Genomic DNA, 24,936 nt, shown 5'->3' on the forward strand with positions numbered 1-24,936 from the left:
TGGTTCGCGACTGGGAGGTGCAGTCGTTTGTTGCGAACCAAGCGTAGGTGTTCCACAAAGCGGCCTCCAAGCCTCCGCTTGGTTTCCCTGATGCAGAGGAGGCCACATCGGGAACAGCGGGTACAGTATATCACATTAGCAGATGTGCAGGTGAACATCTTTTTGATGTGGAAGGTTTTCTTGTGACCTGGGATGGGGTGAGGGGGGAGGTGTCGGGGCAGGTGTAGCACTTCCTGCAGCTGCAGGGAAAAGTGCCAGTGGTGGTGGGGCTAGTGGGGAGTGTGGAGCGGACAAGGGAGTCACGGAGAGAGTGGTCCCTCTGGAAGGCGGATAAGGGTGGGGAGGGAAAAATGTCTTTGGTAGTGGAGTCAGATTGCAGGTGGCGGAAGAGGCAGAGGATGATGCGTTGAATCCGGAGGTTGGTGGGGTGGTACATGAGGACGAGGGCAATTCCATTTTTGTTGTTATTGCGGGTAGGGGGTGTGAGGGATGAGTTGCAGGAAATGCAAGAGATGTGGTCGAGGGCGTTTTCGACCACTGTGGAGGGGAAGTTGCGATCCTTGAAAAACAAGGACATCTGGGATGTCCGGGAGTGGAATGCCTCATCTCGGGAGCAGATGCGGCAGAGGCAAAGGAATTGGGAATAGGCATGGCATTCTTGCAGGAAGGTGGGTGAGAGGAGGTGTATTCTAGGTAGCTGTGGGAGTCGGTAGGCTTGAAATAGATATCAGTTTCCAGGTGGTTGCCAGAGATGGAAACAGAGAGGTCATCAATTTACTAACACCTTCCACCCCAACCTTAAGTTCACCTGGACCATCTCCGATACCTCTCTCTCCTTCCTGGACCTCTCTGTTTCCATCTTGGAGACTGCTTTGTGGAATACCTACGGTCAGTTCGCGACAAACGACTGCACCTCCCAGTCGCGAACCACTTCAACTCCCCCTCCCACTCCTTGGACGACATGTCCATCCTGGGCCTCCTCCAGTGCCACAATGATGCCACCTGAAGGTTGCAGAAGCAACACCTCATATTTTGCTTGGGAACCCTGCAGCCCAATGATATCAATGTGGACTTCACAAGCTTCAAAATCTCCCCACCCCCGACCTCATCCCAAAACCAGCCCAGCTGTCCCCGCCTCCCTGACCTGTCCATCTATTCTCTCACCTATCCGCTCCTCCCACTTCAACCCCCACCCCCATCTCCTACCTACCAGCCTCATCCCCACCTCCTTGACCTGTCCATCTTCCCTTGACTGACCAACCCCTATCCTAACTCCCCAGCTAGCCTCATATTTCCTGGGTCCATCCCCGCCCTCTTGACCTGTCCGTCTCCTCTCCACCTATCAGCTCCTATTTCCATCTTCCATCCGCCTCCCTCTCTCTATCTCTATTTATTTCAGTATCGCCTTCCCCTCCCCTATTTCTGAAGAAGGGTCTAGACCCGAACCGTCAGCTTTCCTGCTCCTTTGATGGTGCTTGGCCTGCTGTGTTCATCTAGCTCTACACCTTGTTATCTCAGATTTAAATTTAATTGGGTTTTGGTATCTTGGGCCTGGTTTAAATTAATTGGTTAAATTCAAAAACCTGTTGTCTTGGTGAAAATGCTGCTTTACCTGCTAACTGTGTCGTCTTCTGATAGTGTGTTTCAATTTCAAGAACTCTCTGTACATCTGCTGCCTGCAGACAGGTTTTTTTAATCTCTAAGTCTAAAAGAAAATCATCTTTTAAAGGTACTACAGACTCTTCTCCCCTATCATTTTACAAACAAATTCTAACGTCCTGCCTTCCAATCCACAAATACTTTCCCCAACTTTGCGACGGTATTAAAAACGTGATCCCATACAGGAGTGCAATTTTAAAGACCAGACATACGAGCATTTCCTGTACTCACAAACAGGAGCTATATATTGTCCTGCATTGTGTTCCAACTTGTGCATAAATCAACTTGAGAATGGACTCAGGAATGGAACCCATTCATAATCCAGGGACTGCCTGTATTCAGTCTGTTTTTTGCTTTAAAAGGGTCCAATGAACCTCACCTTAATGGCTCACCAGACAGGTCCCGATACTAACACATTGCCTCCAGTGAAATCACTTTGAACAGTGGTCTTTTTATCAGCCTAGTTTCCATTGTTTGTTTCATGGTTTCAAATGTTTTTTGGCCAATTTCATTTCTTCCTGTAAATTGGACAGACAGTCAGAAATGTAATCTCTGAGTTTAGGTTTATTAATTTTTCTTTCAGGAAAGGATCCTCTTATTTTATGCTTATGTTGGTTCAAAAGGATTGAATCCTGTGGACTCATTAGAAGCATCCCTAGTGGCAGGATATTTATGATAATAGACTGAAATCATGATCTTTGTGGTTGTGGATGATGGTGGATGAAGTTATAAATTGTTTTCTTCCAAACTATTCATAATTTCCTTGACTATTAAAATTCAGATAAAATTTTAACCTTGATCTGATTATATTTCTTTGGGGAATCAACGCTGTGTGACAAATTAAACTAATTTTTCCACTCTAATTTTTGCTTTAATTTTTCCTCAAAGGGAAACACCTTAAAAATGTCAATCTTGTTCTTTTCACCTTATACCTTTTTACATTTGAAAATAGTATCAAGTAACCAAATTTCCTTATCATCCCCATTTTGTAGATTTTTCCTCTTCCTGTCTAATTCAATGGGCCTGAAATCAAGTCACAACATGGACAGGAAACAACTATCTGTCAATCCGTCATTTCAAAGTTTTCTTCACTTCCATTGATTGGTCTAACATCTTCTGTGAGGCAAATATTTTTGAACCAGCCAGGTCATTCTCCAAATTAAAATGAATTATTTTTACAGGGATTTCTGTACTGTTCCACTTACAACTTCTCCATTTACTAAGTCACTGTTTAATCCAACTCTAAATAATGTAATCAGTTTATAGCTTTATGTATACCTCCAATGTATATTTTTATTACTTCATTAGCTTCTTTGAAAGACAAATTGTATCACTGGTCAGTATTGGTCAGTAAGTGGCTTGCTCCAGTGACTCTCAATGTTTTACTTGTTTGCCTCTTTGTTTATAAGAGAATAAGTGATGCTCTCCTCCAGAAATAAAATATTTAAGCTTCAATTTTATGAGAAGATTTTAGAAGAAACCACGACTACATATACAACATCTTTACCAGGATAAAATTCATGAAAGAAGAAGAGAACAACAACCGACTACCCTTCCTGGACATAACGGCAGAACGCAAAAACAACAGGGAACTCCAGACTAGCGTATATAGAAAGACCACACATATGGACCAGATACTCAATTACATGCTAATGCCCACAAAAGCAGCTGCATCAGGACACTATTTAAACAAGCCATAACACATTGCGGCAACCCGCAACTATGTAAAGCAGAACAGGAGCACCTACACGGAGTCTTCAAAAGAAATGGATACCCGAAAAGCTTAATCCGCCATTACCTCCGAGGCAGATCACAACAGGAAGACACAACACAACCAGACTCATTAACCGTCCGACCATACAACATGGACATTTCAGAGATGACCACAAGATTACTCAGACCACTAGGTATCAGAGTAGCCCACAAACCGATAACCACCCTATGACGGCTACTGACGAACGTAAAGGATCCCATACCCAAAACCAGCAAAACTGGTATAACATACCAAATACTATCCAAGGACTGTTAGAAACACTATATAGGCCAAACTGGAAGAAAACTGACAGTACGAATACACAAACACCAACTAGCCACCAAGAGATATGACCAATTCTCACTCGTCTCACTACATGCAGACAACGAGGGACACGAATTCAACTGGGACAACACATCCATAATCGCACAAGCCAAACAGAGACATGCCAGGGAATTCCTGGAGGTCTGGTATTCCAACTGGAACTCCATCAACAAACACATTGAATTTGACCCTGTGTACAAACCACTGAGAAACAAAACCGGAAGTAATGCCAACCACTCCAGCAAGCAAAGGCATTTAAATAACAAGCAGGACAGAACACCGACACTTCACCGGAGGCGCACTGACAATGTTACCTAGCAGGGTGACGAAACTGTTACAACCAAATGCCACAGCATGTCTATAACCTCCATATTTTATCTTTTCCATAAATGGTTTACTTCTTTTTCCTGAAGAGTAAGGGAACATTTCTCTCTTCCAGATAAAATAAACGTAACCTCAAGTTGTTTGACTCTCTTTCATTAAAACGGAGAAGAATTCCCTGGACTATCCTGCTGCCTTGCTAGTAGGTTCCGACGGAACACACTTCACTTACACTACTGCTTCAGTTTTTCTTTGTGAACGCTTAACATTTTCTTCAGTCAAGTTATATCGTTTGATTCTCTCTCTAGGGAGTTCAAACTTTCACTTTTCCCTTTCCCCTCCTTCTTCTTTTTCTTCTCTTGCTAATTCAGCTTTTTTTTGTTTTTCAATTTCTCTTGCTCTTTCTTTGCAATTCATATTTCTTTTTCCTTCAAATCAAGTCTTTCATTTACAATGGCTTCTTAGCCAATTCTAATAGTGATAGATCTATTTTCTGTGTCTCTCCTTTTAATTCTAAATGTTAGGTAATCCCTTTAATTATATTACTCTTGTGAGATTCTGCATTTATTGCCTTCAACTTATCTAATAACTCTCTCTATTTAGCCTTCATCAAAGATTTAAAATCTTCCACTCGCAGAAAAGTGTTAGCAAAAGTCAAAACCATTTTACACTTTGAACAAATGAATATGTTTCACAAGGTGCCCGTTCTTATGCCCAGTGCTTCCATCTGTTCATTTCTTGTAGATTCACATATAACTTTTAAATTCAAGGATTTTTGGTCCCAGACAATGCCACCACTTCATTATATTCCCACAAAATGTTAATATGAGACAAATCAGATGCCATCTTGAATATTGTACTGATAGATCAAAACTTTATTGTAGTTTAATCATGGAGGTGTGAGGCATACTTAATGAGGCAAGCTGAGAAGGAACACGTGAGATAACTTGCTGGAGCTCATGGAAAGAAGCCCTCCATGCAACTGTCCAAAATTGACATATATGTCTGATTTTTCCTAAAAAGTCTGTTGTATGTCTTGGTTTCAGTCTCACTAACTGTCTTGGATTCTATTAACATTGATGAGATTGAAGCCTCCTGGGGGCATGGAAGCTCTTAATCAAATAATTTATATTTTCAGCCTCATCATGACAGAGTATCAACCAGGAAAGGGAAAGCCTCGAGGAGATGCTACATAATTGGAAGAGTGTTGAGTTAAACATGGGAAGGTGGAGGTATGCGTCCTACTGAACTTCATTTTCACTTGCTGTGAATGGGTCAGAATTCCGCCTTTCGTGAGCTAAATGTATACCAAATGTACCTTCACAACAAAGACCACTACAGTTCAAGAAGGTTGACACATCTCTTCATCAATGGAAACTAGGGATGAGCACCATATACCAGTGACATACACATTTCAATTGATGATGTAAAAAAAAATCCTTTCATTGTTTTTCCTTAGTGTTTGTATAGTTGGGACTGAGCATTGATATGCATGGTTTCTTTACGACAGCATGGGTTGGGCCTGGCTGTCCATCATTAGTGTACAATCATTGTGACAAGGTCTAACACCACTTAAATTTTGTTAACTGTGGACTGAGATTAAAACTGGACTGTTGCAATGTGATTTCATTTTAACATTTCTATATCATCCTAAGTGAATTGTATTAATTTACAAGTGGCAGCAGAAATATGTTATTTTACCACAGGGCATGTCCCTTATGCCTCTGTGAGTTGCCCAAAAATATTCGGCTTCAGGAGAAAGCTGGTTTTTCAGAAAGGCAAGCACCTCATCTTGAAAATAAATTGATCAGAAAAGCTCTGACAAAATAATGTAAGGAAAATACTTCAAAACAAGAGCAATCATAAAACTGTAATGCATCTTAATCAGTTCAGGCACAAAGGTAATATTAGTGTTGTAAAACTACTTGCTTTCTTGTAGCACCTTTTATGAAGAAAATAGTCCCAAGGACATTTAGTGAAGCACAATCCAACAAAAATACACACAAATATTACACAAAAATGCACAGAGGTGTAGCAAGGGCATTCCACACTTGGGGCAACATAACTGAAGGCACTGTCACCAATTGTGGAGCAATTAAAAGTGGAGACACATGACAGGCTTGAATTAGATGAGCACAGATTTCCAGGAGGGCTGTGGGGCTAAAGGAGATGGGTAAGGGTGACACTATTTGTAGATGGATTTGAAAACAAAGATGAGAACTATAAAATCAAAATGTTGGTTAATTTGGAGCCCATGTAGGCTGGTGAGCATGGGTCTGTTAGCAAATGAGACTTGGTATGAGTTCACACACAGGCAGCAGAGTTTTGGATGTATAATGTAGGGGACGAGCCAGAGGTTCACTAGGATATTCAAGTCTACTGTTCACAAAGGCACAAATGAGCTTTTCAGAAGCAGCTGAGACTGGGACACAGTCAGACAATGTTACAGAAGTAAAAACAGGTGGTCTTACTGATGGTAAAAATATACAAGGGACAAAGATCCGCGGTTATGTTCTTGCCCAAGTGATCTTAGAGAAGGAGCACAATGTGTCTATCAATGCTCTCAATGCTTTTTGGGAAAGGTGGGCACCATGAGGGATACAGTAATTTATTTCCCCCTCCAACTCAATTTTGATTAAGTTCCTTCCTGCTTGCCCTACCACTGCTTCACCCCAACCCTGTCCCCACCTTATCTCCAACAGATTGCATTGCCCAAAACAGGCTTTGCTTGTAAATTCTGAATTGGAAACATGGGCATTTTTAATGGCGGTGGTCCCTACTCTCCCTATCATCCCTCCCGTCACCTTTGATGGTTTGCATTGCCCTTAACAGGCATTGCATGTAAATATTCAATTGGCTACACTAGTGTTTTACTGGTGGTGGTCACAAGTTTGAAAAGCCCAAAAAAATAGTCATGGTGATTTTGGTGGTGGGAAGCCACTTAGTTGTGTGAGATAACATTTCTGGGTAGATGAAGAGAAACATGAAACAAAGATGGGAGGCGGACAATCAGAAACATTTGAGGGTGGACTGTGAACACTGAGATCATCGATGGCACAGCTACTAAAAAGTAAATTATGGATTTGGAATGTAGATGTCTCCAGTTCTATGAATGTCCACTCACTTAATGAATCCAAAAAAGAAATTCAAGGGAAATAGCTTTACGTGCAGAGTGGCCAGTATGTCAAACTTGCTGCCACATTCAGGTTAGCAGTACAAGTGCCTTGAAAGAAAGCTAGGCAAATACATGGGGAAGATAGAATAGAAAAGAATAGTAATTTGTCACATATATTTTTACAAAAAAATGTAGTGAAAAGCATTTAAGTCACCATACTCTGGTGCCTACATTCATAAATCATATATGAAAGGATATATAAGATGTAAGACATCAGATATGTCAATGCAATCAGGAAACGTGTTGTATAAGGAAGCACAGAAGTATGGCACGGACTGGTTGGATCGAATGGCCTATTTCTGCGCTGTGCTTTTCTATGTAACCCTGGAAGGTAAACATTGGCCGGGACAAATAGCAAAATGCTTGCATTGAGAGCCCTCTGCTGGCAGATTTGCCCACTGTACCCTCAGGAGGTTCTGGACCAAAAGTGGATTAGCTCGGAGCTTGAAAACGACACCAGCATCTAAATTGTAATTCATCAACCTGCAATCTTGTGAATTCTTAAAATTAATCATTACGTAACTTTGATAACTTTAATTTGCTGAAAGTTACATATACAATTTCAGTGAGCTCCTGACACAAAAACATGGGCATGATTCTGAACATTGACAGCAGAACTCAAATAATAGACAGGAAACTTGAAACGACATGATAGATAAGACAAAATATGGGCAAAGAAACAGAGCCTTGTACAGACCCACTGGGAACCTGTCTTTGCGTTACAAAGATGAATTTACAATTCAAAATATCTGCAATCCAGGAAATACTGTTTTTGAAAAGTAATATATTGTGGATCTTCATGAACAAGTAGGTTTAAAACAAAGAGAAATTACTGGGATATGCAAGTGATGTATATATGCAAATATATAACGTGGCAGTAATCCTATCAATAACACAGGCTGCCAAGTTTCGATGTTCTGTTTTATAACTGAGAGAGTGCTGTGCTTTTCCGTGAGAGATATCAAGTTGAGGTCTCTTCTGCCTGCTACAGGTTGATATTAAGGATTCCCAGAAATGCAGTAAATATTTTAACACAGCTGTTGAATTTGTGATTTCTGGATCTTGCCAAAGTGACTCGCTGGTTGGTCTTTAGTGACAGTCAAAGTGACTGTTATATTGTTTTAAGATTGGTGTGTATATTGAGTGTCTGCTTTCGAAACACTGACATCTGGAGTCATCTGATCTGTAGCTATACGGAGGAGTGACTATCAGCAAGAACAGCATTTAATGTGCCTTATTATTTTGGCAAAAAGAAGGGAGCCCATTTTACACGCAGCAAGATCGCACAGACCATAAGATGCATTATTGGTTCCCTGGTAAGTTACGGACCAGGACCTCCATCCACTTGAGTGACATATATGGGGTCTTGAACATCGACCTGAATAACAGTGTGTCCCCAGTTCTACAATGGAGATTACCTTTGACAGTGCTGCACCAGGTTAACTCATTGTAGAGTCATACAGGTTTATAGCATAGAAACAGGCCCTTCAGCCCATCTTGTCCATGCCACTCAGTTTCACAATTAGTCTAGTCCCATTTGCCTGCGTTTGGTTCATATCCTTCCATACCTGTTCCATCCACGTACCTGTCCAAATGTTTCTGAAATGATAAAATTGTATTCGCCTCCACCACTACTTCTGGCAGCTGATTTCAGACGGTCACCACCCTCTGTGTGAAAAAATTGCCCCTCTGGACTCTTTTGTACCTCTCCCCTCTCATCTTAAACCTATGCCCTTTGAACTCCCCTACCATGGGGAAAAGCTGTTGGTTATCTACCTTATCTGTGCCTCTCACGATTTGAAACACCGCGATAAAGTCACCCCCTCAGTCTCCTACACTCCAGGGAAAAATGTGCCAGCCTATCCAGCTTCTTCCTATAACTCAAACATTCCAGTCCAGGGAACATCCTAGTCAATCTCTTCTGTCCACTTTCTCCTTTAATTATATCCTTTCTACAGTAAGGCAACCAGACTGCAAGCAGTACTCCAAATGTGGCCGTACCAACACCTTGTACAACTGTGTCAAGACGTCCCAATTCCAATACTCAATGCTCTGACCAATGAAAACAAGCATGCCAAAAGCCTTCTTCACCACCCACTTTACCTATGACTCCACTTTCAAGGAGCTATGAACCTGTACGCCTAAATCTCTGTTTTATAACACTCCCTAGAACCCTAGCTTTGACTGCGCAAGTCCTGCCCTGGTTTGACCAAGCGAAATACAACACTTTGCATTTATCTATGCATTACAACTTTGCCAAAGCACTCACCTGTTCTGTTTAATCAACAATTCTACAACTAAAACATGTGGAACTCTCTTTTCAGCAAAATACAAAGTGACTATCTAAACTGGTTCAAAACATGCCTTCGTTAATTAGGTTCTCATGCCCTAGCTGGACGCAAGTACACGATGGGTTGTATTGTCTTAAGAACCTTTTAAGAGTTGATCAAAACCATTCCTGTTATCGTTGGCCCAGCTTCCTTGCAGACTCTCAAATATATTGCAATAATTGTGACTGGCTTCAGTGTCTTAGCATCATCCTGTTACCTGCAATGCAATGCAACCTGCATTTATAAATGATTGCGATTATGACAAAAAGAGTTTGCTGTTGCCAAGCAGAATCACGAAGAGAAATTGGGCCTTGGGACAGAAGAGACATTGAACCCATCAGTTGTTCATTTATAGACACGAACAATGTAGAACTGGCAGCTTAACATATTTGTACCTAAATAGGAAGTTTGATTTGATTTTTATTTGTGAGACTGTGTGTTTATCCATGAACATTCTTAAATTCAATTCAGAAAGTAGCAATCAGCCATAATTACAACTTTGATGGAGAAAATAATTTTTAAGAATTGTCCAAACAGGAGCTTTTGCTGGAGCAATAAATGAAATTATTTTACTACAAAATACAATCAAGATATAATTTTGATTGGTACCCAAAGAGATTTCCTTGAACTCATCATAAGAGTTTCTTAGAACTCGTTTGCATGTCTACAAGAAATAGTAACCAGATAAAACCTTCTCATGACTTCAATAACATCTGTTAACACGTAGTTGGTATAAATTTCAGTCATGATTGTCCCTCAATCCTGCTGCATGAACAGTGCATTCACAATAAGGTGACAGTCTGAAAACATGACTTATTCAATAAAGTCGGAGCGATTGACATGAGGGCAAGTATGATTTGGTAAACAAAGCAGTTCTATCTAGGGTTTAATTTGTTTTGAGTATCTGCAGAACTGCTAACATACAAGGAGTTAAAAAAAAGTCTCATCATCATCCAGTTTTAAATGAGGCAGTTATTGTCATAATTAGTCAAATTAATGGCCCAAGGCAGAAGTCAACCAATTCAATTCAAATATAAACAGTTTGCATAATATGTTAAAATTGGTATTTTGAATTTAACAGTCATTGAAATTCACTCGGTCGACTGAAGGAATTGACAAATTTCCTGATTTAACAAAGTAGATCAGGAAAACTATCTGGAACCTTGGAGGTGAATTAGTCTGGCCAGACGTCGACTATGTTGAGAAAAGACAGAATTGAATTAAATTACAATTTAAAACAGCACTTTTCAGCTAATTATTTTTTTCATTATCAAGTATTAGCTGTGCTTAATAAATCTTGTTCCTGCTTCTCATTTATCCTATTGCTGTTTAATATATTTGTTTGTCTGTCAAAAGGCAAACATAACATTGAGAATAATGTTTGTTCTCTTTTGAGTGGAGAAGGAGAAGAACGTATTGCATACATATTGTTAAAATCATCAAGTGTTCACTAAAGTAAATGTTACCAATGGCAATAGACTCAATAACCAGATGGCACTGGATTTAAGGTGATTGGGCAATAACCCGGAAGCAACATGAGCACAAACTGGGTAGGAAATATCGTACAACGGCACGGTCAAAGCAACTTCAGTAGCAACCTTCAAAAGGGAACTGGATAAATATTTGCAGGAGAAAATATTGCAGGACATGACAAAACGCTCAGGGGGGTGAACTAACTTAATTGCTGCTTGAAAGAGCAGAGACAAAATGGGCCAAACGGCCTCCTTCTCTGCTGCATTATTCTTTCCTTAAAATACATTACACTACCTTTTTGACAAACAAGGAAAATATAATGAAAATATTGGATGGATTTCATCACAAAACATCTGAAAAGGATTCTCCTTTAATATAAGGACATGCTACAAAGATCAATTGGATCTCTAGGCTGGTGAAACCATTCTCTGGTACTTATGAGGTTGCTATTCAGATTAATCTGAAATCCAAAAGACATAAATATTTGGATGGGGAAAAGGAGTGGAAACAAACTAAAACAAGTTATAAGTAGATGCTCTGATGTGTGGTCAGCAAACTGAATTGTGGGCTGATTCTCTCTCCACAGATTCTGCTGCAGCTGTAGAACAATCCCAACACTTTTTGTTCACAGTTTATGTATCAACTACAAATTGCTCAAGATAACCTGAATGAAGATGCAAAAAAAATAGACTTTGAAGATTGTGAACTTTCAGTGATCACGATCTAAACTGAGTCAAGGACGAGGGCAAGTTTGTATCAATATCAAAACAAAATCTGTAAATCTCTTTTTCCACATATTTTGAAAGAAATCAGAACCCAAGGATCCTACAGGACTCTGTACAGTTTGCTCTTGACAGAAAGCGCCTCAGGTTTTTTTGGCAGGTTGTGGTTGCTGAGATACAAGGTAGGCATTTATGCCTTCATGCAGAACTGGTCCCATAATCCACACCAACCAAAGCAGATTTCTGCTCATTCCTTCATTTACTGTTTGTGGAACACTGCTGTGCATGAACTCATTGCTGAACTTGCCCCCATGATAATGATTGTACTTTAGATTTAGATTGTAACTTTTGCTTTGGGACACCCTATGCACAGACCAACTGGGAGCCATTACTCCCTGCCATTTTTCCTGGGAAACATACATGAAGGAATATTTTGTCACATTTAATCTTTATTTATCCCTATTCTTGTTTCCACCAGTCAAGGTTCTCCTGGAATTAAATGTCCAGAAGAGAATGAGAGCTGGCCTTACTCAATTTATGACAAGTTATTCTTTGTAGGTCACAAGATGCGCTTCAGCTGATGTAAAAAACTGACAAACTAAATTCGTTCTTTTGTCTTCATAGGGACACAAATAATTATGGGCTTATCCATTATCAAGGATTTTATAGCAGAGCACTTAAAAACAGTGGTAGAATTAAATAGAGTCAGCATTGATTTACAAAAGAGAAAACATGCTGAACAAATCTACTGGACTTTTTGAGGATGTAAATAGAAGAGTTCATGGGGGAGACAGTGGATTTGGTTTATTTGGACTTTCAGAAGGTTTTCAACAAAGTCCCACATTAGAGATTAATGCATAAAATTAAAGCACATGGGATTGGGGTAGTGCATTGAGGTGGAGAGAAAATTGGTTAGCAAACAGGAATCAAAGAATCAAAATAAAAGGGTCTTTTCTGAATGGCAGGCAGTGACTGATGGGTTACCACAAAGATTGGCACTAGGACCCCTTCTATGCACAATACATGTTAATGATTTAGGTGAGAGAACTAAATCTAATATCTCAGAATTTGCAAATGACACAAGGCTGGTAGGATGGGTGAGCTGTGAGGAGGATGCAGAGATATTGTAGTATGATTTGGCCAGGCTGTGTGAGTGGGCAAATGTGTGACACGGCAGATGCAGCATAATTTGGATAAATATAATGTTATTCACTTTGGCAGCAAAAATAAAAATGCAGATTATGATTTGAATAGCTATAAATTGGGACAGGAAAATGTTCAATGTGGGCATCCACGGAGAGACAGAAAGCTAACATTTCGAGTCTAGATGACTCTTCAACAGAGATGGAGTGAAATGCTCTGATAGAGAGCCATCTAGACTCAAAACATTAGCTTGCTCTCTCTCCATGGATGCTGTTTGACCAGCTGTGATGTCCAGCATTTGTTCTTTTCAGTAGAAATTCTGGCATCTGCAGTAATTTGCTCCTGTTAAATGTTCAATGAGACCTGGGTGTCCTCGTGCACCACCTACTGAAAGTAAGCAGGCAGTAAAGACGACAAACTCTATGTTAGTCTTCATAGTGAGAGGATTCAAGTCCAGGGACAAGGATTTCTTGTTGCAATTTCTTGGCAATTGTGAGGCCACACCTGCATTACTGTGTGCTGTTTTGATCTCTTTGTCTGAAGAAGGATGTTCTTGCTGTAGAAGTGTACTGATGGTTTACCAAATTGATTCCAGAAAGAAAAGACTGACATATGACAAGAGATTGAGTCTGTTAGGATTATATTCACTGGAGCTCAGAAGAATGAAGGGGGATCTCATAGAAACCTGTAAAATATGAATGTTAAAAAATCATAAGGTGCAAAGGTAGGGTGAATAGACAAGGTCTTTTCCCCAGGGTAACTCAGTCCAAAACTAGAAGGCATAGGATTAAGGTGAGAGTGGAAAGATTTAAAAGGGACCTAAGGAACTTTTTCACGCAGAGGGTGGCGTGTGTATGGAATGAGCTGCCAGACTAAGTGATGGAAGCTAGTACAATTACAACATCTGGATTGGTATATGAATAGAAAGGATTTAGAGGGATATTGGCCAAATGCTGGCAAATGGGACCAGATTTATCTAGGATATCTGGTCATCATGAAAGAGTTGGACTGAAGAATCTGTTTCATCTCTATGACTCTACGACAAAAGGAGGGAGTTTCACATTTTTCAGAGGCGATTATTATCAGGTTTCCTTTAGAAATGCAGAGCCATATTTCCATGTTGATGGTTCTTTCAAAATGTAGAACTGCGGGGGCAGCAAATCACGCCACATTTTCACAGCAGTCAGCTGCTGTATTTTGACATTTAAAGGTCCAGACAGCCACCTTGACAGTTGCTGTCAAGTAGGAAGTATATAAGCCAAGAGTGATGTCAGGATGCAGGGAGCACAGAATGCCAGATTAGTCGGGGCATAAGGTGCCAAAACCCTAAGACATAGGAAAAGAAATAGGTCATTCAGCACATTGAGTGTGCTCTGCAAAGTCAGGTGCCAACTGGGTAGGGGCTTGGGTAGGAGGTATAAAATGTCAGATGTGTCAGGTGTCAGCTAAGAAGAATGCCAGCTTGGTAAAGTGCCAGTTGAATCGGGGTTAGGGTGGCAAGTGAGGAAAGTACTTGTGGAAAGGGGGTAGGGAGTCAGTGGATCGAATGGCAGGAAGCAAGGGGATCAGTTAAGAATTGCAGTATTTGAGGTAGATTTGGATGGGAGGGAGAAATTGGTCTGGCAAGCAACAGAGAAGGCTGCTTCTGGGTCTGGGGCCAGGATAGTTAGGGTTGAGTTGCAGTGGACAGGGGTTCATGTACAGAGCAGAAAAATGGGGGAATGGAGGGAGCACTGCTGGACATAAGTTGTATGGTCGTGCATCTGGTCCAAGGTTCCATGCACGCTGATTGGTTTTGGAAGTTGATGATGCACACGGACCTCAGGGTTCCATATACGGAAATAAAATGTAGTGGGAGTATTTATGTCCAGCAGTTGTGGGGAAGAAGGTTCAAATCAAGGTGCAGAGGGAAAGGGGTTGTGTGTCCAGTAGTTTGGAAAGGAGTGTTGGTTGTGGAGCAGAAGGGGGCTCTATTTTGGCTCCAGGAAGAGGAAGGGTGGGGGGCAGGGAGGGGGGTGGTAAGATCCCAGGAGTTTGGCAAAGATTCAATAGGGTGTGAGGTAAATGTAGGGTCAGTTGCATAGATTCTCAGGAATTTGATTATCTATTCAGCCAAGTGACTATTTAGTTAATTTCAGCAGGACCTTCTGAATTCTCCTTTTTAAATGCAAGCTTTCAAAGGCTTTCAGGTGTAGGGGAATTGCCCAGTGAAATCTTCTATTACAATGGACATTCCACAGGTCTCCATATACAACTCCAATCTGAGCTGGAATCACGAATGTCTCACCCTTGTCTCCTTTTATGTCTTGGTTAACTTTTTACTTAAAGTTTGAGAGTGTGCAAATGTGAAGCGCTCCAGATTGATCAGCAAGTGTTATCCAATTGGGAAATCATTTAGGTCAGTGGATTTTTGTTTAGGTTTTGCCTGTGTGGGTTGACCTGTCCTTCACATATTACAAACAACAGAAGGAACAGGAACAGCAACTCATATTCCGCTTGGGAACCCTGCAGCCTAATGGTATCAATGTGGTTTTCACAAGTTTCAAAATCTCCCCTCCCCCTACCTCATCCCAAAACCAGTCCAGCTCGTCCCTGCCTCCCTAACCTGTTCTTCCTCCCACCTCAAGCCGCACCCCCATCTCCTACCGACCAACCTCATCCCGCCCCCTTGACCTGTCCGTCCTCCCTGGACTGACCTATCCCCTTCCTGACTCCCTACCTACACTCACCTTTCCTGGCTCCATCCCCGCCTCTTCGACCTGTTCGTTTCCTCTCCACCTATCCTCTCCTCTATCCGCCTCCCACTCTCTCCCTATTTATTTCAAAACCCCCTTCCCCTCCCCCTTTTCTGATGAAGGGTCTAGGCCCGAAACGTCAGCCTCTCTGCTCCTATGATGCTGCTTGGCCTGCTGTGTTCATCCAGCCCTGCACCTTGTTGTCTTAGAAGGAACATGATGTTGACTGCACAAAGAGCTACATGTGCAAACAATTCACTCATGATTGGCTTAGTGATGCTTGGTAGAAGTGTTATCCATTCATGCACAGGGCCCATTCCCTGCAACAAAAGGACAATGTTCAAGCTGAGGGCATTTTTTTCTGAATGTGCTGAGAGTCTGAGAAGCCTGCAGCTCACCGCTTTCTACACGGAACTATCTCAAACGGTCAGAGTCGACTTGCTAACCAAGCAGTACCTTTTCTGCCTGCAGTATAAAGTGTTGTGACTCAGATTTGGCATTCTTGTGTTTGTCCTGATGATTGCAAGAAGAAAAAATTAAACCACACAGCTCTCTTTTCAACAAGACTGAAGTTTTGCACTCAGTGACCATTCCCATACACTTCCACTCTACTGGTGAAGCTTTCTATGCTTTTTATTTTTAAAAAGCTGTACTCCTGCTTGTAAAAGAAACAAACACGTGGGCATAGATCAAAAGTGAACTGTAAAAGCAGCAAGGGTGAAAGGAAAACAAACCTGTGCCTTAATGCGCGGAGCATCTGCAATAAAGTGGATGAACTAATTGCGCAGATTGATGTAAACAATAATATAATTGGGATCACGGAGACAAGGCTGCAAGGTGACCAGGGATGGGAACCGAATGTCCCATGGTATTCAGTTTTAGGAAGGACGGGCAAAAAGGAAAAGGTGGCAGAGCAGAATTGCTGGTTAAATAGTAAATTAACACAACAGTGATAAAGGATATGAGCTCTGACAAAGTGGAGTCTGTATGGGTAGAGTTGAGAAATACCAAGGGGCAAAACAACATTAGTAGGTGTCATATATAGATGCCTAAACTGCAGTGGTGATGTCGAGAATGGCATTAAACAGGAAATTAAAGATGCATGTGATAAGGGAATATCGGTGAGCATGGGTGATTTTAATCTGTACATAGATTGGGCAAATCAAATTAGCCACAATGTCATAGAGGAGGAATTCCTGGTGTGTCTATACGGGATGGTTTTCTCGACCAATATATGGAGGAACCAACTGGACAGCAGGCCAGAGATAGTAGGAACTGCAGATGCTGGAGAATCTGAGATAACAAGGTGTACAGCTGGATGAACACAGCAGGCCAACCAGCATCAGAGGAGCAGGAAGGCTGACGTTTCGGGCCTAGACCCTTCTTCAGAAATGGGGGAGGGGAAGGGGGTTCTGAAATAAATAGGGAGAGAGGGGGAGGTGGATAGAAGATGGATAGAGGAGAAGATAGGTGGAGAGGAGACAGACAGGTCAAAGAGGCGGGGATGGGGCCAGTAGAGGTGAGTGTCGATGGGGAGGTAGGGAGGAGATAGGTCAGTCCAGGGAGGACGGACAGGTCAAGGGGGCGGGATGAGGTTAGTAGGTAGGAGATGGGGGTGGGGCTTGGGGTGGGAGGAAGGACAGGTTAGGGAGGCGGGGATGAGCTGTGCTGGTTTTGGGATGAGGTAGGGGGAGGGGAGATTTTGAAGCTTGTGAAGTCCACATTGATACCATTGGGCTGCAGGGTTCCCAAGCGGAATATGAGTTGCTGTTCCTGCAACCTTCCGGTAGCATCGTTGTGGCACTGCAGGAGGCCCAGGATGGACATGTCGTCTGAGGAATGGGAGGGGGAGTTGAAATGGTTCGCGACTGGGAGGTGCAGTTGTTTAGTGCGAACTGAGCGTAGGTGTTCTGCAAAGCAGTCCCCAAGGCCATCTTAGACTGGGTGCTGTGTAATGAGAAAGGAATCATTGCCAATCAAGCTGTGAGAGACACCTTGGGGAAGGGTGACCATACCATGATAGAATTTTTTATCAAAATGGAGAGCGAGGTTGTTGATTCGGAGGCTAGGGTGCTGAACCTTGATAAAGGAAATTATGAGGATATGAGGTGTGAGTTGGCCTTGATAGATTGGGGAGAGTTATTTAAAGGGAGGACAGCAGATAGGCAATGGCAAACATTCAAGGAACGCCTGGGGGAACTGCAACAACTGTTTATTCCTGTCTATCACAAAACCTAAATGGGTAAGAGGGCCAATCCATGGCTCACAAAGGAAATAAGAGATAGTATCCGATCCAAGGAAGAAGCATACAGATTGGCTAAGAAAAGTAATAAATCTGAGGACTGAAAGCAGTTTAGAATTCAGCAAAGAAGGACCAAGGAATTGATTAGGAAGTGGAAAATAGAATATGAAAGTAAGCTTGCAGGGAACATAAAGACTGACACTAAAAGTTTCCATAGGTATGTGAAGAGAAACAGATTGGTAAAGACAAATGGAGGTCCCCTACAGACAGAAACGGGGGAATGTATATTAGGGGACAAAGAAGTGACTGAGGAACTGAATACATACTTTGGTTCTGTATTCACAAATCAGATACCAGAATTGTTGGAGGATGCAAGATTTACTGAGAGGGAAGAGGTGAAAGAGATCAATATTAATAGAGAAATGGTGCGGGGAAAATTGTTGGGATTGAAGGCCAATAAATCTCTAGGGCCTGATAATCTCCACTCCCAGAGAACTTAAGGAAGTAACTCTAGAAATAGTGAATGCATTGGTGGTCGTCTTCCAGGATTCTATAGACTCTGGAACAGTCCCTGCAGATTACAGAGTGGCTCATGTCACTCCAATATTCAAAAAGGAAGGTAGAGAGAAAACAAGGAATTATAGACCAGTGAGCCTAACATTGGTAGTGGGGAAAATTCTTGAATCTATTGTCAAGGATTTTATAGCAGAGCATTTAGAAAACAGTGGCAGAATCAGACAGAGTCAGCATGGATTTATGACGGGGAAATCATGCTTGATAAATCTGTTGAAATTCTATGAAGATGTAACCAGTAGAGTTGACATCGGGGAGCCAGTCCATGTAGTATATTTGGACTTTCAGAAAGTGTTTGACGAATTCCCACGTAAGAGATTAATGTGCAACATTAAAGTGCATGGGATTGGGGGATAGGAAACTGGTTGGCACAGAGGAAACAAAGAGTAGGAATTAATGGGTCCTTTTCAGGCAGTAACTAGTGGGGTGCCACAGGGATCAGAGCTGGGACCCCAGCTATTCACAATATATATTAATGATTTAGATAAAGGAACAAAATGTAACATCTCCAAGTTTGCAGACGATAGTTGGGTGGGAGGGTGAATTGTGATAAGGATGCAGAGATCCTTCAGCATGATCTCGACAGGATGGGTGAGTGGGCAAATCAATGGCAGATGCAGTATGATTTGGCTAAATGTGAGGTGATTCAGTTCGGAAGCAAAATCAAGAAGGCAGATTATGACCTGAATGGCTGTAAATTGGGAGAGGGAAGTATGCAGCTGGACCTGGGCATCCTTGTGCACCAATCACTGAAGGTAAGCATGCAGATGTAGCAAGTGATAAAGAAGGCGAATGGTACGTTGGCCTTCATTGCAAGAGGTTTTGAGTATAGGAGCAGGGATATGTTGTTACAGTTATACAGGACCATCTAGAATATCGTGTGCAGTTTTGGTCTCCTTTTCTGAGGAAGGATGCTCGTGCACTCGAGGGAGTGCAGCGAAGGTTTACCAAGCTGATTCCGGGCATGGCAGGTCTGATGTATGAGGAAAGCTTGACTAGGTTGGGATTGTTTTCACTAGAGTTCAGACAAACGAAGAGGGATTTAAGAGACTTATAAAATTCTAACAGAACTGGACAGGGTAGATGCTTGGAGGATGTTCCTGATGGTGTGTGTGCTGAGAACCAAGGGTCACAGTATGAGGATTTGGGGTAGACCATTTAGAACAGAGGAGGAGACATTTCTTCACCCAAAGAGTAGTGAGGCTGTGGAATTCATTACCACAGCAAGTAGTTGATGCCAAAACATTGAATGTATTCAAGAGGTGACTAGATATAGCACTTGGGGGCAAATGGTTTCAAAGGTTATGGGGCAAAAGCAGGATTAGGCTATTGAGTCGGACAATCAGCCAAGATGGTGAAGATTGGCAGAGCAGGCTTGAAGGACCAAATGGCCTCCTCCTGTTCCTATCTTCTATGTTTCTAAACTTTTCCACTTATCGAACAGCTAGGCTCTGGAGTGTGCTGCCTCAAAATGTGGGTGAGGCTGACTCAATTGAGGTATTTAAGAGGGCACTGGTTAAAATAATGTGCAACAATGGTGCTCTTGTGGCTTAGTGGTAGCATCCCTACCTCTGAGGTAGGTGGCCAGGGTTCATATGCCATCTGCTCCAGAGGTGTGCACTAACATCTCTGAACATGTTAATTAGAAAATGCCTCAAAATAACATACAAGGATAATGGAAAAGGATGTTTTGGGGGGGGGGGGGAGGAGGTGTAAAGAAGGACGTTGGTGATGGGTCATGTTACTTGCTTAGGCACAATGGGTTCCACTTGGGGCATCTCACCTCTGCGATTCCGTGATTGTGATGCAACTCTGGCATTCGCGTTCAGAGAACTGCCAGCTTTTGTCCATTGACGCAGCAAGTGTGAAAAGCCCTGAATGGGCGTAAGGTGCATTTCAATGTCATGTCTGCGTGGCCGTAGCTCCTACAATAACCAGGCTCAGGCACCAAATACCACCTGGTCACCCAAGTGAACGGGCACCAGGCCATTTGGCCCAAAGAGTCCTTGCCAGCCTTGGTCCTCCCTCTTTTGGTAATCTATTCCCATACACAAGACAATCTGGCTCAACTTGTTAGCACTCTGAAGATTGTTTTCTTAGAATTACTTTGATATACAGAAGTGCTCTCATATACAACTGAACTTTTATTTCCCTTCACTAAGGCACCCGTGCTATTTTTTCATTTTTTAATCACGAGTAAATCATTTCTCCCTATTAACTTACACGCAAAGCCCATTTTGTTTTTATTGACATACAAAAGTGCCTTTGCTCTTAAACACCATTGAACAGGTTGTCTCCCCTCACCGGTTTTGTTTTGTTTTAAATCGATTAACCAACGAATAAGTCAACTTTTCCCCCCCGAATGATTTTATATCCAAAGCACAGATGCATTTTTTTTCCCCATCATTCCAGAAGTGCTCTTTAAAATGAACGGTTTTTGTCCCCATCTCTAAATCACCCGCGTTATTTTTGTCATCGATGAACCACCCACTGAGTTTTCCAACTAAGTAATTTACATACCAAACCCGTATGCAGAGTTGAATATGTATTTAGGATATCCAAATTTATTTTCTACAGTGATAATTTTAACAATTGCCAACTCTGACCTGCCGCCCTCTCGCTGAGGAAAAACCGTCGAGCCCGGCAACTGACAACTGGCAACGAATGCCGGGAATTGGAGTCCCGCCCGGGAGACAGGAAGTCACGCGCGATCGCGAAGCTCTCTGGGATCTGTAGTACAGTCGCCAGCCTTTGGCTCATCCAATCTTCACTTTATAAACTACAATCCCCGTCAGGCCTCTTCAAGTTATTCCACACCACCGTCAATCCCACACACATGCGTACAAACTCCTGAAAAAAAAATCGATTAAAAGAATTCCGCCGCTGTTTTCTTACCTCCCCCTGCACCCTTAAAACAAACGAGACTTGTTTTATTTCTTCCAACATTTAACAAAGTCTTTTCCGTTCGGCAGGGAGTGGGGGGAAGGAGGTGTGGGGGGAAGCTGCGCATCCGGGTCACGGCGCGTTGTGTCTCCCTCCTTTCGGTCCGGCTTTCATGTCGGCATTAACGACAGAAAGAGCCGGTCCGGTCCGCCCCGTTATTCCCTCCCCCGTCTCTTCACTTTACCACCCCCACCCCCCCCTACACCCCAATTACCGGCCCGGCTCGGCGGTGGAAGCAAGGCCCGGTTTTTAAACTCTTGGTCTCTCGATCGATTATCATTTCGTTGCTGTTATTACCGTAACACCACGTACATTTTAAAAATATATATCTAGATTGTTTTATTTTGCCCGGCCGCGCGGGTCGGTGGTGGGGCGAACAGAGAGAGTGATCGCCGAGTGATGAAGAAATTCTTCGACTCCCGGCGGGAGGCGGCGGGCTCGGGTTCGGGAGGTGGCGGTGGTGGTGGCGGTGGAGGAGGCGGCAGCAGCGGCGGGGGCGGCGGCTTATGCCCCGGCAGCGGCTTCATCGGCCGGGTGTTCAGTGTGGGCCGGCAGCAGGTCACTGTGGAGGAGGTGGTGGCTGAAGGTGAGGTGCGGTCATGGACCGTGGGGCTTGCGGGGATGGAGGCAGGAGCGGTGGTGTTGACAAGTGTTGAGGGATCCTGCCCTTTCAGCACCGTGATCCAGCATCCCCACTGATACTAAGCCCGCCATCCCAATATTACTGATACTGAAATCCTGCGATTCTACAGTTACAGATCCTGCAATCCCAATGTTACTGATCCTGCCATTTCAGCATCAGTGATCCAGCATTCCCAATATTACTGATCCTGCGATTTCGAAATTACTGATCCTGCAATTCCACTGTTGCCGATTCAGCAATTTTGGCATTGACTATCCAGCGATCCCAATATTTCAGATCCTGCCATTTCAACATCCAGTATTCCCACTGCTACTGATCCAGCAATTTCTAACATTATAGATCCTGCCATTTCAACATCCAGCATTCCTAGTGTTAGTGATCCTGCAATCTTACTGTTGCTGACTCAGAACCCCAACATTGTGGATCCTGCCATTTCAACATCAGTGATCCAGCATTCCCACGGTTACTGATCCTGCAATCCCACCTTTGCTGATGCAGCAAATTTAGCATCAGCTATCCCTCAATTCAAATCTAGTCATCCTGCAATTATAACATTAATTCTCTGACATTCGCATTATTTCACATCCAGCTATCCCACTTTAATGATCCAGCAATATCAAGATTACAAATCAGCAGCAATATCAATATTTCTGACCTTGCAATCCCACTATTACAGATCTTGGAATTTCAACATTTTTGCTTTTTGAGATTCCACCATACCACAATTACTGTTCCAGTAGTCCTACCTACTATTACTGATCTTACAATCCCACTATAGCTGATCCCGCAATCACACTATTGTTGATCCTGTAATCCTACGATTACTGATCCTGCAATCCCAATACTTCTAATCCTACGTTCTCAGTATTACTACTGATCCTGCAGTCTCCATGTTACTGATCCGGCATTTTCATTAATAGTGATCCAGCAATCCCACTTTTATATATGCCCTATAATTTCCACGTTATCAATCCAGCAATCTCAATACTACTGATTCAGCAGTTTCAAAATTAACCATGTGCCCATCCCAGTTCTGTGATTTCAGTATTATGTATCTTGCATTTTCAAGACTGATCCAGCACTCTCAGTATTATTGATCCTTCAATTTTAAATATAATGATCCAGCAATTCTAATGTTACTGGTCTTGTAATTTCAACAATACAGATCCTGCAATTTCAGCAGTACTGAAACAGCAATTTCAAAATTAATGATGTGCTAATCCCAACACTATTATCTCAACATCAGGTGTCCTGCATTCTCTATAATGATCAAACACTCCCAATATTACTGATTTTGCATTTTTCAGTGGGATGATCCAGCAATGCCAATTTCCTGCAATTCTACTATCACTGATCCTATATTTCCAAAATTGCTGATTGTACATTCCCAATATTACTGATCTTGAAGTCCCAGTTCTGAGCTTGGATTCCCGACATTACTGATTCTGCAATCCCAAAACCATGTTTTAAATCTCAGTTTTGACTGATGCCTCAATTCCAGTAACAGTGATCCAGAAATCTCAGTACCCATCCAGCAATTCCATTAGTACTCATCCTATAATTCAATATTATTGATCCAGCAATCCCACTATTATTAACATAGCTATCTGAAGATTACAGACCCAATAATCCCAATGTACTGGACTTCTCATAAATGGTCCCAAAATTGCTTCATTAATTGATCTTATTATCAGGAGTAAAGCAATATCAAGAGTAACATTGTTATGATTGCTGAAGAACAATAGGTAATTATAAAAGTACAATTGGTTTATGTGTAATATGATTGTACTTTTTGATCACATTTATATAATGACTGCAGGTCTCAGCAAGGAATCCAGCATCCCAATAATCAAAGTAATATTACGAACAATGTCCCAGCTATTGATCCATAATTAACACAATTGCAATTGCTGGAATGTGGCAGTCAGCTCACTGTTTCCATCAATGTTAATTAGATTCCTGGTTCTCTCAGCAATATTACTGCTGAGCTTCAGAGAGGTATGTAATCATGTTATGTCTGCAGTTGGGGGTCAGTTACCTCAGTTGGCTGGATGTCTGGTTTGCGGTGCAGAGTGAGGTCAATAGTGCAGTTTCAGTTCCCACACCGGTTGAGGTCACCATGAAGGTTCCACCTTCTCAAGCCTGCCTCTTCCCTACGCATGGTGACCCTCAGACTAATTCACCAGCAGATATCTCTCTCCAAGGTGAGCAGCCCTGCTGGGACATTGGCATCTTTACCTTTACTCACTGATTATCAAAGAATTGCTCAATCTCAGCAGTAATCTCTAAATGCTGCATCAGTGTAAGTGGGAATACTGAATGCTGGATAACGACTGGGCTTGCTTGATCAGTTATCCTGAAATTTGGAGATCACTAACACTTGGAATGTACAAACAGTATTGGACTTGCTGGATCAGTAACGGAAGTCATGCTGGAGTAGGGTCCCTGCAGCCTCGTACCTTGTTGATGTGGCACAGGTAGTGTAATTATCAGCAGTTATTTGACAGTTTGGGGGATTGGGGAGCAGATTTACCATATTCTCACCAAACATGTCATCAAGGGCATCTTCCATTAAAGTCCTCAGAAAGCATATTCCCTCCTCAATGAGTCATCTTTTATTTTAACTTGCAAATGACAATGCTGAAGTTGGGATGAGTTGAGCGTTATGAACTGATCCTTTTGGGAAATGGAAGCACTTGAATTTATGTAAAATCTTTTTGACCTTTCAAAACTTTGAAATGTACTTCTCGGCCTTTTTAAGTGCAACAACAAGTTTTACAAAAGTGCAGCACCTAATTTGCATACAGCAAGTTCCCTCAGAACAGCATGTGATGATGATCAGATCATTTGTTTTAGTATGGTTCATTCAGTGGTGAATATTGGCCAGGACACTGGGGAGA

The 24,936-nt window shown here is 42.2% G+C and overlaps 1 protein-coding gene and 1 long non-coding RNA gene across 3 annotated transcripts in view; one reads left to right on the forward strand and one right to left on the reverse strand.

The window, feature by feature from the left end:
- Positions 1–21,137, reverse strand: part of LOC125487381 — a 35,521-nt gene extending 14,384 nt beyond the window's left edge. The window contains exon 1 of the long non-coding RNA XR_007265858.1: positions 21,057–21,137. This is a non-coding gene — a long non-coding RNA (uncharacterized LOC125487381). The remainder of the gene's footprint in view (positions 1–21,056) is intronic.
- Positions 21,138–21,562: 425 nt separating this feature from the next.
- The window catches only part of aak1b (AP2 associated kinase 1b), a 122,425-nt gene continuing 119,051 nt past the window's right edge, over positions 21,563–24,936 (forward strand). Inside the window, exon 1 of one of the 2 annotated variants that reach the window (XM_048618629.1) lies at positions 21,563–21,979. In XM_048618629.1, the coding sequence (XP_048474586.1) occupies positions 21,793–21,979 (187 nt within the window). In that variant the 5' untranslated portion in view covers positions 21,563–21,792. The remainder of the gene's footprint in view (positions 21,980–24,936) is intronic. The other variant, XM_048618631.1, reaches the window with a different exon arrangement.

This window comes from Rhincodon typus, chromosome 40, assembly GCF_021869965.1.
Source record: "Rhincodon typus isolate 14 chromosome 40, sRhiTyp1.1, whole genome shotgun sequence".
Lineage (NCBI taxonomy): Eukaryota > Metazoa > Chordata > Chondrichthyes > Orectolobiformes > Rhincodontidae > Rhincodon > Rhincodon typus.